The following is a 15,347-nucleotide window of genomic DNA, read 5'->3' on the forward strand; positions in this document are numbered from 1 at the left end:
GATGGTTTACAGAAATAACAGATTAAGGCGACAGAATTTCCGAGGTTTTGAACTAAACCCTGACGATGATATGTTAAGGAATCGCAACTCACTGCAAAATGAAGGTTCCAATACAACTAACAGTAATAATCGCGTACGGCCTCTTTAATTTTTATTTTTAACATATCCGAACAAAAAAATAGTGAAAATAGCTGGGAATATAAACGTATATTAACTTAAAACTGTGATTTTTAAATTTAAACTGCAAAATACCTAAACATGATAAGATTTGTTCAGTAAAGCGCAATGGGAGAAAACAAGACTGTGATATTTTTTTAAAAAAATGTCCCTCGGTGTATTTCTCAACGTTATCCTTCTTTTAGAATGTTTTTTATGCTTTTCGTGTGGTTAAGATCATATAAATCTTGATGTGTACTATTTTATATAAACTGCTTTTTTTAATTATACAGCAAAAACTGAATTTCCCCGGCCACTTAACTTAGTTTTAACAGGGCGCGGCAGTAATAAATATACTGCACCGTATTGCCGCTGTTATGACGTACTGTGCTAAATAACTCACAAGTAATATGCTTTCTTGTCGTCTAAACTAAAGTTTCGGCGTGAATTCTACAAAACATTCAGTCCTAATGCAGTAGTCTTGATTCAAAAAGCAAATAAAAAATTCCGGAAAAATCAATGTAGCCATCAGCCTGCCTGATCTTACTGAGTACGCTGAAAATTAGACGAAAATGACATTTTTTTAGTGTACTGTCAGCGCACAAAGCTAACTGAAGAGCTGTAGCTTATTTTAAAAACTTTTATTTTTCTCCCAGGCTTATGCAGTCAGTGGAAAAAAAAAACTTAAATTATAGATAGAAATATTTGCACGAAATTCACAAACACAATGCTGTTTTCAAAGTCCAAGTTTTCTTTCTAGCCGCTTGTCGCTTAACCCAACTTCCGACACATCTTCTGCGTGTTTTTACTTTATTTTTAGTGTAAAGAAAACAAAACTTGTAGGTTAATTTATGCTTAAATCAATTCTCATTTCATCTGGGTGCGGCGCTCTTCACTGCAGTGGAAACCCATTCAAAAACCAGCGTTTTAAAATTTAATATACCCTGTTCTTTGCACTGAGCACTGAAATGGCTTACTTGCTTGTATGGTTTTGTTTATCTTAAAATGGCTTCATTTAAAACTGAATAATTTTGCGTGGTATATCTTCCTTCCCCACGAGTTAAACTGATCACAGAATTCCGTTCAGCCCCTCTATGATTTTACAGTAGCTTTAATTTAACACAGTATTTTATAAAATTCCAACTAAATGTTTTGAATTTTCATATCATTGTTTTTGTATTCATAAAATATTTTTATACATACAAATTTTGTACTGTCGATAAAAGCTTAACATAAACGAACTTAAAAGATATACTTGTGTTATTTTACCTTCGCGAGCACCAGTTCGCCGATTATAACATAAATTGAAATTATCAGCCCCCGGGGAATCAGCCCTTTTTTAAGTTAAAGTTACTAAAGTAAGTAAGTATGTACAATTGGTTGCAATCATAAATTCATTTTATTGATCGTCGTCTCTTCTTACATTTCATCCAAGGATTTTCATTATGTCATTTTAGGATGGCTGTTGAAATTACCAAGTATTCACAATGAAACTTAACTCACGAAAGAGATTAAGAAGTTCAGAGAGCTTCTAATCGATTAGCAGTTTTTTTAAACTGAACTCTTCAAAAATTAAAAAATAAAGACCAGTCTTGGTTTTTCGAGTACAGCGTTCAAGTTAAAATCTAGTGCTGTTTATTATATAACTCTCCACAAAACACAGAAAAATTGACATGGAAACAGATCCACTTTAATTTATACAGCACGGTTAAATATTCTCTTGCAGTCTCTAGTAGCTTCGATAACATGTACAAATTAAACCAATCCTTTGATTCTCTAAATCTGTCCAAAATATTCAGTAAATTATAAAACCCAACCAACATTAAATAAAGTACGTTTGTTTAATTCGCCATAATAACTGGTTAAACCGATCCGAAGAACATTAAATGACATACTTTTCGTTGCCCGGGTAGCACGAATGTTTAATAAGTACTTCCGAAGCGACAATACATACGCACTTTTCAGCGAGCTTGAGGCGAAGTAACAGTAGCACTATATAGAGAACTTAATACCTTTTGCAGGTAAGTCAATAGTTAGTAAGAGCGACTCATAAGCCAGTTTAAATCTAAATCTTTTTTCGCGAAACATTACCTCTTGTCTATTAGCCGTGACTACGAAATGAACAGCAGACATTTCAGATAGTCTTTTATGTTCGGTTAAATACCGTTTCAGAAATTCACCCCTTCAATTGTTCATGAAATTTTATTCAATAAAGACATATGCGAAAGATATTTTCTACTGAAATAGCAATAATTTTTAAACGCGTACTCACTGTGCGATTCGCTCTGTACAAAATCCACTAGTCGTTTAGTTTTGTAATTCCCATAATAATTTTGAGTCGTGTTTTTATGTGTCCCACATTTAATTTTGAGTCGTGTTTTCTATGTATATTAATTCTGTTCCACGGCTCTAAGACTTAACGGAAATTAAGTTCTACTGCATAACTTGATCTTAATGCCCAGCGCAGTGTCGTCACCTCCTAAGTAAGAAGTGTTTAACCGAAATGAGATAATTAAATGAATTTCGCAAAAACAAATATTATTCAGGTGTCGCAAACACTACGGTTGATTTTCACGAAAGCGCGATCTCACTCTCCGAAGCGTTTATCCTGACACCTTGAATAAAAGATTGAAACAAAACCGACTTCAAGTACAATTGAACCGTTTGCTGAGCGAAAGTCACGCATCGGCGCACCGAAAATTGCAATAATTTGATTTTTGGACTTGGGGAATTCCGGTCGAGAAATTAAGCTTTGGGAACCCATTCAATCGCTCTCTAAAAAATTGCTGTTGTGTTTGACAAAAGTTGCCGGTTGAATTGCGGAATTAATTCTGAATATTCTCGACGCTGTTTCCTTTATTCCTCAGCCTGATTTATAGAGCAAATATTTATGCACATTCGTTTATTCACCTTTGGTCGGAGTTCTACTCCATAAAAGCTTAAAATTTAATCAACGCTATGGTCGGTTAACATCAAACGACCCTTTTCATCGATACTCATTTTGCTAAAGGCTTTCGTGCTAATTTACCCATACATTTTATCTTTGATAAAGAACGGTGCGATTTTACAAAAAAAACTCTTAAAAACCTTCTGATCTTGAAAAGAAAAAAACTACTAAACAGCGTTTCCGAGTTTTTCAGCTTCCCTTTATCAAAGAAACGCGTTTTAACAAAATTCGGGCGAAAAACTTTTCGGTCTTAATTTGCGTAGTGTCCTTATTGTTTAACCTAATTCTAAAGTCTTTCCTCGCCGTTTTTTGTTGATCCGTCTTGTGGCAAACATGCATGCCTCGGGCTAAAAACTCTTTCTTTCTTTTAATCCTCCTTCTTTCTTCAAAAATCGGTTCAGCGAAGCGAAGTTAGACGCACGAAACCTGTGTTATGAACAACTGGCTTTTACCAAGTTAAGGTCCCGATCGTATCTCGTGATGAGATGCTCGTAAACTCCGCTATTAGCCAGCATATGGCTTACTTAGATTTAAGGTAATTACACTTCTTACAGGCGAGATACCGTTAACAATTTGCATAAAAGTGTATTTACACTTCAAAGAGCTAAGCGCTGTTATTTCCCAATCGAGGGCGGTTTAATGAATTTTTGTTATTAAATTTTCGCATAAGCGGTGCGAGCGATCCTCCTTTAAAGATGTATTTCCCTCTTTCGAGAGGAAATTCCCGCTCCGAGGGATTAGATCTACTTGATCGGTTGTTTTCACTGCTCAGAAAGTTTAATTTGTGTCTTTTTTCGCCGCGTTTCGCTCGCGGCTATAATAATTTAATGGATCAAAAGATTGGAGATTAAGAGAGCTTGCTGGTATCATATCATGAAAATTTTTTCCTTAGAAACCAAAACAAGCGACTTGTTTTAGGAATCAGCCGACAAGTGGGTTTATTTTCACAAGTTTAATGTTTTTATGTAGGATAAGTTTCCATTTTTTTACAACTGTATATTCCGTCGATCAGCGACTTGTTAACTAAAGCAAGCTGTCGGAACTGCAAAATAACTTTATCTCTTTGTCAAAGTTAAGCGTTAAAAGCCTATTTCATGGCCGTTTAGCAGAGGTAATGAGATTTTCCTTGATGACAAATTTTCAAACTGGGCTTACTTAGTTCCCTAATTGGTTATTTTATACGAGTTCGGTTGATTTACACACCCAATGTATTGACTTCCATAACATTGAAACTATATTGCTTATAGACCTAGCAGTCCGCAAAAAATATTAAAAATACGTTCTAGATCTTTAAACCCCAAACACCGATTTTTATAACAACGGGTTAAAAGGAGATTGATTTTAATGCGAAAATAAAGTGATCGGGGTTGAAAAATTTAAAAGCGGTATAGTCAAAATGACTTAGCGTTCAAAGTGAAGGCTTAACAAATTTGTATTAGAATTGTAAATCACTTGCGTGTCGAACTCCCAGTAGTTTATTTCTTTATGGAAATTTCGGACAGGTGGTTCCAATCACTTTATCGATCGCTTTTTGAAGGTTTTGGGATTCAATTTAAATTTTTTTCTAAGGCTCTTCAGTTTTCGATTTGTTTGCCGCGCGGTCAGTTTAAAGAAATAAATAAATTCTAGTGTATGCGAAACTTTGTAAACAGGAATTTAGCACGCCAAATTTACTATAAAATTTGTAAATTGGAGCGGTTGTTATTCGGTGCTTTATTTAGACAGAGCGCCTATTAACGTGAAGTGAAAAAGTGGGTTAGTTTTGCAATAGCCACTGTTTGCATAATACAAACAAAAGCCATGTACCTTTGATTAATTTTGCTTTATTAACCATGATAATACAATCATTTCAGTCGAACAATAACATCTAAAGCAGCTGCAAAATTTAAATTTCTCTTAAAAGAGTTTAGTTGATATTAAATGACGGTCGAGTAGGCGCTTTAGAATACTCTTGCGCACAGCGCTCGTTTTCAAAGCTCGCTCGCTGTAAACGAGCAATTACGCCTCATTTTTCAATTTTTGAATTAAAACTTGTGTTGATAACCAAAATTAAAATTTAGTGGAGAACACTTTTGAGTGAAAAGCTGCCAAAATGAACCTAAAGCGAACACAGCACGAGGTTTTTCTATTGTTACACAGTTTCCTTCCGATTTTTAAACAAGTTAATTTCGTCTTATAGTTCTGCCCGTCTTGCACCCTGCCAAGTGTTTACAATGTCTTTTGGAACAACGCGAAGAAAAAAGCTACAGTTAAACTTCGCGTGGGCAAAGATACTTTCCACTTTTTCGGAAGTTTCGATTTTTAACGCGCATAAAACAACCGGCACAATTCAATATTAATCAGTTTGTTTGTTACGGCGAAAATATATCAATGTTAGATGCAAGCGTTAACGCGCACGCCAGCTAAATGTGTAAATTTATTTCGCTATCACAATTTCGCCAGCTTTGTGCTTTGAAAGCGGGCGGAAACCTCAAAAAAGAGACTCTTACTAATTCATCGTTTAATCCCGACTAAGCAAAACCACTTTGCAGTCCATTTTTTAAATCATTGCTGTTTTTTTTTGTTTTCAACAAAATTCAGAATCGCTAAACAATTAAAGAGCATTCATAAATTTTTACACGGCAAGGGGTCCGCCAAACGAACACAAGTCCTTTGAAAATTTTTCAATATGAAAAAATCTGTTGTTAAGTATATTCTCAGTTTAAATAACTTTAATTAGCATAGAAATTGCTCAAGCGGCGCACCACTCGCTTCCTGATTAGAATTTTAACCTTTAAACGGGGACTTAATGGCTTCTGAGTATTTAATTTTCGCTTTCTTTTCCAAGTGAATTAGGCGCGCACCCTAAATAAAGTACAATCAATTTCGGCGACTTTCCGATGTTTACCGACTAAAAAATTTTTAGACGCAGCATAAAAAAATATTCTAATTTTCCTCTCGATAAAGAACAACTTATCTTTATTAAAAAAAGCAACAGGGATTTGTTTTGAATGTTGAAATTTAAGCGACAATTTTTTTTTAGTTTCGCTATCGAGACATCTCGCTTTTCCTATAATAGCCACTTTGAAATTATATATTTCGTATTGGGTAGGTTGTCTGCCGACATATTAAGACAGGTTTTTGAAATGTTTGATTGTTAAATTAAGGGATCGGCTGGCTCAGTTTTCAAAAGCCTAGACTCCGAGGTACAGTGGCTTAAAAAGAATAATAACAAAGTATCATTTTTGAATAGTTCTTTACTTTAGCAAATTTTGCCGAATTAAATAAAGTTGAAAGTTTTAACCCCCCGCAACAATATGCCCGCGAGAGGTCTTTTGAGCGCTTAACAATTTCATATCCTGTCTTCTGACAAACTGAAGTCTTCATTTAATAAATATTTAGAGACGGAAACTTCTACCAAACACCGGGGAACTAATTGATAAAGAGAGGTTCAGTTCAACTGCCGGAAAATACCCAGAAGATTTGGTTAATTGCGTTCGGCTGAGGGGCGAATTAGCACGCGCGCGAATTGGTGAAAATTAGATAGCGAACTCACTGCAAACAAAGTCCTCTTTCATCAGTTTTGTTCATTAAAAATAATTTTGTTATCACTTGCTCAATACCATTTGCTTAACAGTTGTTTTTTGGCGTTCAAGTTCGGTTTGTGTATAAGGCTAATGAATGAATGCCTTTTTTTCAGTTCAAAATGCTTAGTTCCAAAACCCCAATTTTCGATCCATTTTCGCCGAGTGTATATTGTCTACACTTTGCGAAATTTGAACATTAATTCTTCTGTAAGCAAATACCTGTTTGCAGTTTTAAATATTTTTTTGCCACTGAATTGCAAATGAGGCTAAATAAGTCAATTTCCCTTCGGGTGTTTTAAGTAAGATTTTTTTTATTAAACTTCAACTTTTGGTCCGGATGTTTATCCGAATTGGAAAGTATCATCGCGAACTGTTAGTTTAAGAAGCCAGCCAGCAGGTTCTTTTGAAAATATCAAAATTGATGCTATTTTGTTTTTGTTAGCGAGAGAAATTTATGCCGGCGAAAAGTCTTTATACGAGAATTATTTTTGCCTTGATTGACTACCAGACTGGCTGACATGGAAACGAGATACGAGACGCTTGTACGCATGCTCAATAGGTTCAAAATAAAAGCGGCCTTCTTCCAGCTGTAATAGTCAGTTCACTGTTCTTTCCACACAAGAGTCGTTATCTATCTCTGCTCAATCTACCGCATCTTCCTGTTTAACTTGACCGAGCTGGCACTTAAACCTAGCCAATAACTTCTCCTTCGCTGTGATACAAGCATTTTTTATCAAAACCTCATTGGTTTTTGCTCGTCGCAACGTAAACATCTCCGGTCGTGCTAAAGTGGTTTACAAAGCTCTTCGTTTTATTGGTAATTTCGAGTTCGGAAAACGCGATCGATCTGAGCGCTGCGATTATTAGCAGCCTCCCCGGTGACTGCTCTTTCCAAAAAGAGCAATAATCGTTGGAAAGAGGAATTCACTAAATGCAAAAACCTTACAGAACATTGCTTCAGTTTTGAAATCGTCTGCTACAAACTTCTAAGAGCTGACGGATCGTCTGGAGAATTTTCGCTTCCTACTAAAAATGTCTGGATGACAAACTGGGGAAAACTTAAGTACGAAGCTTATTTCTGTTTTAATTGAGGTTTTGGTGTTTGTTATCTGTAATATATTCTCTTTTAAGTAGTTGCTCTTTCAAATATTGTGGTTGGGTTTGTTATGACATGAAATTAATTATTTTGAAACCCATTTCCAAGTTGAAGGTTTTTTTAAATATATTATGTGTCGTTATTAAAGAAGTAACTAGATTAGGGGCTAATTTCAAGGTGAAACCATTAGAACATTAAAATCTACTGGTATGATTTTATTGTAAAATAGGTAATTTTTCATGTGTGTAGCTGAAGGTTTTGAATAAGAATTGAGTTTTAATTTTTTCACGTTTGAAATTTTTATTCTCATTAATTGCTTTTCAGTCAATAGATGGAGAAGCTTGGTGGGCCGGCATATATACCAAATCCGCTAACATCTCCTGCACTTATGGTACTGGCTTCAACTGCCGAGGCTGCGCGTTCCACCGCGTCATCTCCAGGACCAATGAATGACTATCACGCAGTGTATTCGTCACCATCGAACCGTTACATTGATAGTGAAGCTGTTCATAGGATGGTCTTGAACTCAACGCACTATCAACACAGGTCATCCCATCTTGCGCTGTATCCTGGCTCAGAACACTACCCGGAAAGAATGCCGCATGAATTTGGCCCACATTTTCTTCAACTGCATCACCATTTAGGAGGAGGGCTTCTTCATAAAACTAGCGGACCAACTGCTGTGTTTAATGGAACTGGTGCATTCCGCAGGGTTGTACCCCCGGAACATGCCTTTCCGTTCCATCATTTACAACACCAGCGAAACTTGCTGGATCGAGAGCACCACGTGGATAGCTTATACAAAAGCTCGGAACTTGATAAAGAGGCAAGCTTAGATAGGGGGTTAAAAGAGAGGATTTCCCCACGAAAACCCGAAAAGGACAGCGACGTGCGTCTGAAAGGAGACCAGCCCAACAGCCCTAGCCCGAGAAGACCAAGCTCGCATGGAGAGTCTGATAACAATAATATCGAACCTGTGAGCATCAAAAGAGAACATTCTGAGCAATCAGAGTGCTGTAAAAGCAGTGAACCTGAAGATGCAGAAGGCAGTGTAGACTCGCAATCAAAGGGTGAGTGTAGAAACTTTTTTGCAATTAATATCTTATTTGTACATGTACGAGAAATTAAATTTCAGGTGCTACTCCACAGACAGTTTACCTGCTATTAAGTTTACTTTGTAGATGTAAATTTTTACATCTAGATGGTAAATTTTATTCTGTTGTCTGGTAATAAGCCAGCTCTGATCCAGCAGGATCCCATATATTCCCATTTCATAGAGCAGCTAAATCCACTTGTTTGCTTTCCTCTGTTTTTAAGTAGTACTAAAATTCGCAGCTTTTTGTTTGCTAGTTTCATCTTGAAAAGGACTCAGAGGCTTAGAATTAAAAGCACAATAAATGCAGATTATTTATTGATTAATGTTAGTATTACTGCCAGGGACTATTGTGCCAAAAAACCCAGATCTGATTGAAATAACTATAATATTAGTATTCTAACATACGGGACGATAGACTTTATTCTAGTGCATATCTATGTAATCCTTAAGCTTAAAGGCTTAAACTGTCCTGTTTGTTCATCATTTTCCTTTAAAAAAAAACTTAAACTAGTAAATTAAATTGAAAATTAAGAGTTGTTTAGAACCTGTAAGAATTAAATATTCTTGTCTATGTGCCAAGAATTAAAAAAAGCACTCCCACACAACACAACTCTGTCACTTAACAATTCAGTCTTTCTAAAAGTAATTTATTTGCAACTAGTGAACATCTGAAAAAAAAATTCTCCACGTATTTGCCAATAGGTTTTTTTAATTCAACTGGTAGCTAGCCCAGACGTGAGGCAATTTGAATTTATTTCAGAGATTTCAATAGACTTTTATAAACTGTGTCGGTGTGAAGGAAAGCGTTTACAAGAAGGTGATTGTATTTCTAGCAATGCTGGTGATTATATTCAGTCCTTTCATGTGTATTGTCAATATTGAGAAATGTTTGAAATAGATGATTTGTAATATACTCCAACAAGATTCTAAAAGCAGATGTGCATTAACATGACAATACAAAATGCTTGTTAGTTGTTTTGGTTTCCATAGTACAAAAAAGAGGCCCTCTCCAACACCTTCTTAAAATTGTAAATACGTTTTAATTCGGTTTGCTATTTTGGTGAGAGGATTTTCAAGAACCAAATTTGTTTCTGTAAAGAAAATAAAAATATAAAAACAAGTTTTGCAACTCTAAGTTAAGTGGTTTGCTTTGATGAGATAACAGGCAGGAGTTTGTTTCAGCTCCATTGGTAATTTACACCTGTATGCTAAATAGCTTTTCCTGTCGTCTGCTCTATTGTCTTTTTTCTTTTCTTCTATTTTCTTTCAAAATGATAGCTAATTTTCCTGGAGACCTGTTGTCTTTCCTACGACTCTGGGATTAGCCTATTAAAATGACCACAAAAACTTTCCTGCCTGCTAGTTGCTCATTTGAAGTAACTAAATGTGAAACGATTCTCGGTTCTTTTGTTAGCAAGAAATTCGGCTTTGCTTTTGAAAAGATGCCAAATTGTTTTCCTGATATAAAAAAAATCAATGACTCATTTTCAAGCCCAATATTTTTAATTACTGCTAAAAATTTTAAACAACATCTTGTAGGGTCCTCAGTGGTTTAAAATGAATGCAATTTCGGTTCTTATTTTGGGTTTAAATTTCAATTAAGTGCAACTTGCATATGTAAAACCTATAATTTTTCATATCATGGCCAAAAGCATTGGTTTCATGTAAACTTCTAGTTTAAATCAAACTGAAAACAGTTTTATTCAACACTAAAAAGTTTTGTGTACTATTTGATAATGCTTGTCAAAATTCTAACCCACTTGTCTATATTTCTTCTAAATATTCTATTGTGTTCTGTAGACTTAATATTCTGGGAGTTTCTTGACACTTTCACACCTTTGAATATTAAGAACAATTTGGGATAATTACTAACACAAGCAGACTGAAGCTTCTTAATTCTGTAACTGATCTTTTATTCTAATTCCCGAGTCTTCTCACGTTTTTCTTTCTGCTTTCACAAGGCGGTGTGCTAAAATGTATTTTTATTGTCAGTGTGGGTCTTACGGGTGGTATTTAGTTTGGCTTTAAAGAAAGAATTTTTTTGAGAAAAACTGATATGTTTCTATGGCATCACATTTGACGCTAGGGTGTTTTTTTGTAATTAGTTTATAACAAAACCCTGAGAAATAAGATCTCCCAGGTAGTGAAACTTTTGTTATTAGCCTTTTGACAGTCATAAAATATACTCAAATATCTAAGTACACATTGACGCTTCTTGTGTATTATAAACGTGAATATTGACTTAGTGTGATAAGTAGCTGGAACGTGACGGCACTGTGGTAAAAGAATATATGTTTTTGTGAATATTTTCTCCCACTTACTTTGTTTATTTTTAAGAAAAAAAATTGCTGATAAATGGCTTGATAATTTTGATGCAAGAAATAAAAAACCTATTGTGTGAATTTAATAATTTTGTAGTCATTAGACCTGTGTTATGAGTCATCATTGGTTGTTCACAAAAGATGCATAGCATTATCCGTTGGGAAAATCGCCATCCAGTGGATAGTGCAGTTGGTTTTCTTAACACTTATCCAAAGGATAGTGATTTATTCAGTGTATAGCGCTATCCATCATTCGAAGAACTGGCCCCAGAACTGCTAGGGCTCTGAAAAGAAGCCGGCAACAGACGGATTTCCACGTGCCATCAAGACAAAAGTAGCAGCCTTTTCTGGCTTGAAAATACAAGGCTTATGTAGCATAACAATCCTCATGCAGTGGCCATAGCCGCCTGATAAAATAACTACTGAGAACCCTGTCTGTTTTATTTTCATTAAAAAAAATTGTACAATGTACATCTCAGTTTAACTTTTTACAGACATGTTTTTGTTTTAGATGTAAGGGTATACTTGTTTTCTCTCCTATGTTTCATTGAGTGTGCTTTGCGCTGTATTAATCACTGGCAGTGGTGACATCACCAAGTGACTATTCCTTCTTCTCTAGAATGTTGCTCAATTTGAACTCCTTCTGTTTTGATAAGTGTTAGGTTTCTTGGTTCATTATGAGCTTTCGTATGTTTTCACCGCTGCTGAAGTTAGTCCATTTTTTAACAAAAGTTCCTTTCGGCTGAATTTTGTTCAGCATTAGGGAAGTATGAGAAATACCGGTAGGTTAATCCACCACTGATGCCACTGTGAAAAAAATCCTAACAGGAGTTGAATTTCAATATATTGAAAAATTGATCTTCCGCACAGTGGTCGGATGCTCTACCACTGAGCTACAGAAAATATCCTGGGAGCTAGGCCACATGACTACATGTACAATGTGGGTTCAAATGTGCAAGCAGTTGAATTGTATAAATAAGAATAAATAACAATGGAAGCCAGAAAGTATATACTCAAACAGTTTCTTTGTCAAGGTGTTTTTTACAAAAGGTGTTTAGTTTAAAGCTTACACTCTTCCAAAAATAAAGATAAAAAAAGTCATTTATCGATTACCGATGTTTCTTTTAAGTTAGCCCATAGATATTTCGCAGTCATATCTCCTGCTATTTTTTCTTTACCCTTGCTGTTCTTGTAATCCACACACGGTCAAGTACGTGGGAAGCAGACCATACTGTGGAATATGGTTTGTAAACTTGACCAATCATAGTGCTTGTACTAACTGAGTGAGGAAAATAATTACCGGTACATGTATTTATCAATATGCAGTGCAGTGTACCAGGATGGAAACTTATATGTGTAATAGTTTTATATCTGTCATTTTTGCCACTTTTACCTCCTTTGCAGAAACTGTAAAAAGCAAGCAAAATAGTTTTGTTCTTTTATGCAAAATGCTGTATTCATATGTACAATGGTACGCTGACCAAGTCTTTTATTTCACAACATTTGATATTATAAACAACACTGCATGTGAATGGAAGGCATAGTGGCCTATTGGTTAGTTTGGTGGACTCGGTTTGAGTCATCCCAGCTTGAGCTCTGGGGGGGCAATGCATTGTGTTCTTGGTAAAGCACTTTACTCTAAATGGGTACTAGTGATTTACTGTGGGTAACTCTGCGATGGACTAGCATCCCATTGGTTGGGGGGGGGGGGGGAGTACAGATACACTTAGTTGCTTTATGCTTCAGAGACTGGGATAAGCTCCGGCCTGATGGGCCACTAGGCTCGAATACAGACTTTACCATTGCACATGTGTAAATATTGTTTTTCTTTTTGATGATTGCTGCAGGAAGACGGAGGTCCTCTTCAACTCAAGCACCAGGATGTCCCGTGTGCGGCACTAGCATCAGACCAGGTGAAATGGAAAGTCACTTTGCTTGGGAAATGGAGAGATTCTGTGATGAAAACAGGTAAGTGTTTTGGTGTTACAGTCGAAGCTCTCTTAACAGACACTCTCGTAAGCGGACAGCTTTACTTACGGCCGCCTTGTTTGAAACCCCGTTTTAACTCCCATACAAACTCTGTATCCTTACATTCTCGTAAGCGGACATTCCCGTAAGCGGCCGTGGACACCTTCAGAGATTAGGACTTAGACTTTTTCTTTGTTTTTAAGCTCCCGTAAGCGGACACTCCAAAGAAAATCCTATTTTACAACCTCTGTTTGTTTTTATCAATCAACTTCACATCACCAATCGTCACAATGATTTTACAGCACTGATTACAGTACCATATTTCAGTGTTTGTTTTGTCGTCATCCACGTCCGTCCGGTTATTGTTAGCTGGGCAAGCTCCCGTAAGCGGCCATCTATCCCATACACTTCTAGTGGCCGCTTACGAGAACCATTCTCGTAAGCGGCCAGCTCCAGTTGCGGACACTTTTTTCACGTCCCGAGGGTGTCCGCTTACGAGAGCTTCGACTGTAGTTTGGAAAGTATGAGCGCAAAGTACTCACGGTAACGTAAGGAAAGCAGGGGTTTCGGAAGTAGGAAGGCACCAAAAAAGAGTAGGCGGGCAGAAAAGAACACTTAAAGTGAATTTTCCTCTACTGTAATAATGTTCAATTTGAAAGTACTTAGTCAGGTACTGACTCGTGTATCCTGTTACTGGTACCTGGGTCCCACCTTCAAATGACAACCCTGGCTTTAAGAAAAGTATGTTGTAATACTCAAATATATACAATACTATTATTGAATTACACAACAAAATGTATAATATATCTGTTTCAATAGAAAACTCAGAAGAAGTCAAAGAGAATCTGCTTTGCAAGCACGGAAGGTACAGTTTACATTGTTGTTTCTTTTAACATAGAAATTATTCCTGATAGCTTTTATACAACTTCTTCAAATACTGGCTAGCAGAAGTTGAGATACTGTAACTGTGCGCCCTTCTGATCAACTATGTATTGTAAATTTTTTTCCTGAATTTAAAACTCAGTATTCTCTCTCTGTGTGACATACTGTTTTGAGCGCCTGATCACTTGACCTGACACACAATCATTTTCATATCCCAAGTTTTTGCAAGAGTCCTCAAGGTTTGTTCACTCTTTAAAAGTCAGCACATACCAACTCTCCCATGCTCTCAGCAGTCCAAATCAGTTGAAGAAAGTTTTGTCCAGCTTTCATCCCTCAACTCATTCTTGATTGAGTTAGCTTTAAAATTCTATTTACCATTTTCCACATTTTTTCTCAGAATGGTGAAGCTTACCAGAGGAAGGTAAAGCAGGAATGTAAAGGAAATAGTTCACATCCTTCTGATGACACACCAGCCAGTACCAGACAACAGGTAAATAGTGCTAAAAGAATGGTTGTTATAATATGGCCAAGATAAAACACACACTTTGATTGGTCAATCAAATCCATGCATGTTTAAAAGAAAAATGCCAAAAATGTTCACTTTGGTGGGGAATGTGAAATACGTCTTTCAGTGTTGTGTATCTTTCCTTATCTCTGGCTAAAATATCTTCTCTTTGCTGTCAACAGACATATTTAAGAGTATGTGCCAACAGGATGGCAAGAAGTGGCCGCTCAACACCACTCAAGCCAACAAGGTCCAGAAGCTCTCAAAGTAGGCCATTTATCTAACATTGTAAAAATGTTTTCAATCGTGTCACACCTATGTTATTTGAAAACTGTGCTCAATCCAAGATTACGTCAGAATAAAGTGGGCTTCTAAAAATATAAATATTAATTATTTATTTTTCTCACTAAACTAATGGGTGCATAACCAGGGAAGTGGGACATACATGTTTTCTTAGAAATGTAGAGTGTCAAGGGTCTTTATGAGTTTTGACCTAATCTCAATTGTGATGTCAAAGGTTAAGCTTGCCACATACCCATAATAATTTGATGACGCACCTACAGGCTTATTGAATTTGAGAAGCTCAAGGGAGATTGCTTTTTGGAGACAGGGCACTTAATGCACTCCAGATTGTTTAGCTCATTTCTTTTCGAAAAATTTATATTTGGTATAATGGAATGTAATGTAAAAAGGAGGTTTATCTGAATGTGGTGCTTAATAGTGTTTATGTTGTGGTTCAATTTTTCCCTTGATACAATTTCAGGTATTATCCTTTGTTCTGGTATATATAATGGTAATAGGACTGAGTGG

At 36.1% G+C, this 15,347-nt stretch overlaps 1 protein-coding gene across 5 annotated transcripts in view; it reads left to right on the forward strand.

Moving 5' to 3' along the window:
- Positions 1–15,347, forward strand: part of LOC144639394 (E3 ubiquitin-protein ligase RNF220-like) — a 37,061-nt gene that overhangs the window by 13,700 nt on the left and 8,014 nt on the right. For 3 of the 5 annotated variants that reach the window (XM_078498708.1, XM_078498709.1, XM_078498707.1), the window contains exons 3-6: positions 13,030–13,150; positions 13,970–14,015; positions 14,430–14,522; positions 14,720–14,804. In XM_078498708.1, the coding sequence (XP_078354834.1) occupies positions 13,030–13,150; positions 13,970–14,015; positions 14,430–14,522; positions 14,720–14,804 (345 nt within the window). Of the gene's footprint in view, positions 1–2,097; positions 2,178–7,247; positions 7,733–8,089; positions 8,836–13,029; positions 13,151–13,969; positions 14,016–14,429; positions 14,523–14,719; positions 14,805–15,347 lie in introns of those variants that run through there. The other 2 variants (XM_078498706.1, XM_078498705.1) reach the window with 2 other exon arrangements.

This window comes from Oculina patagonica, chromosome 14 (genome assembly GCF_052425735.1).
Source record: "Oculina patagonica isolate OP01 chromosome 14, crgOcupat, whole genome shotgun sequence".
Taxonomy (NCBI): Eukaryota; Metazoa; Cnidaria; class Anthozoa; order Scleractinia; family Oculinidae; genus Oculina; species Oculina patagonica.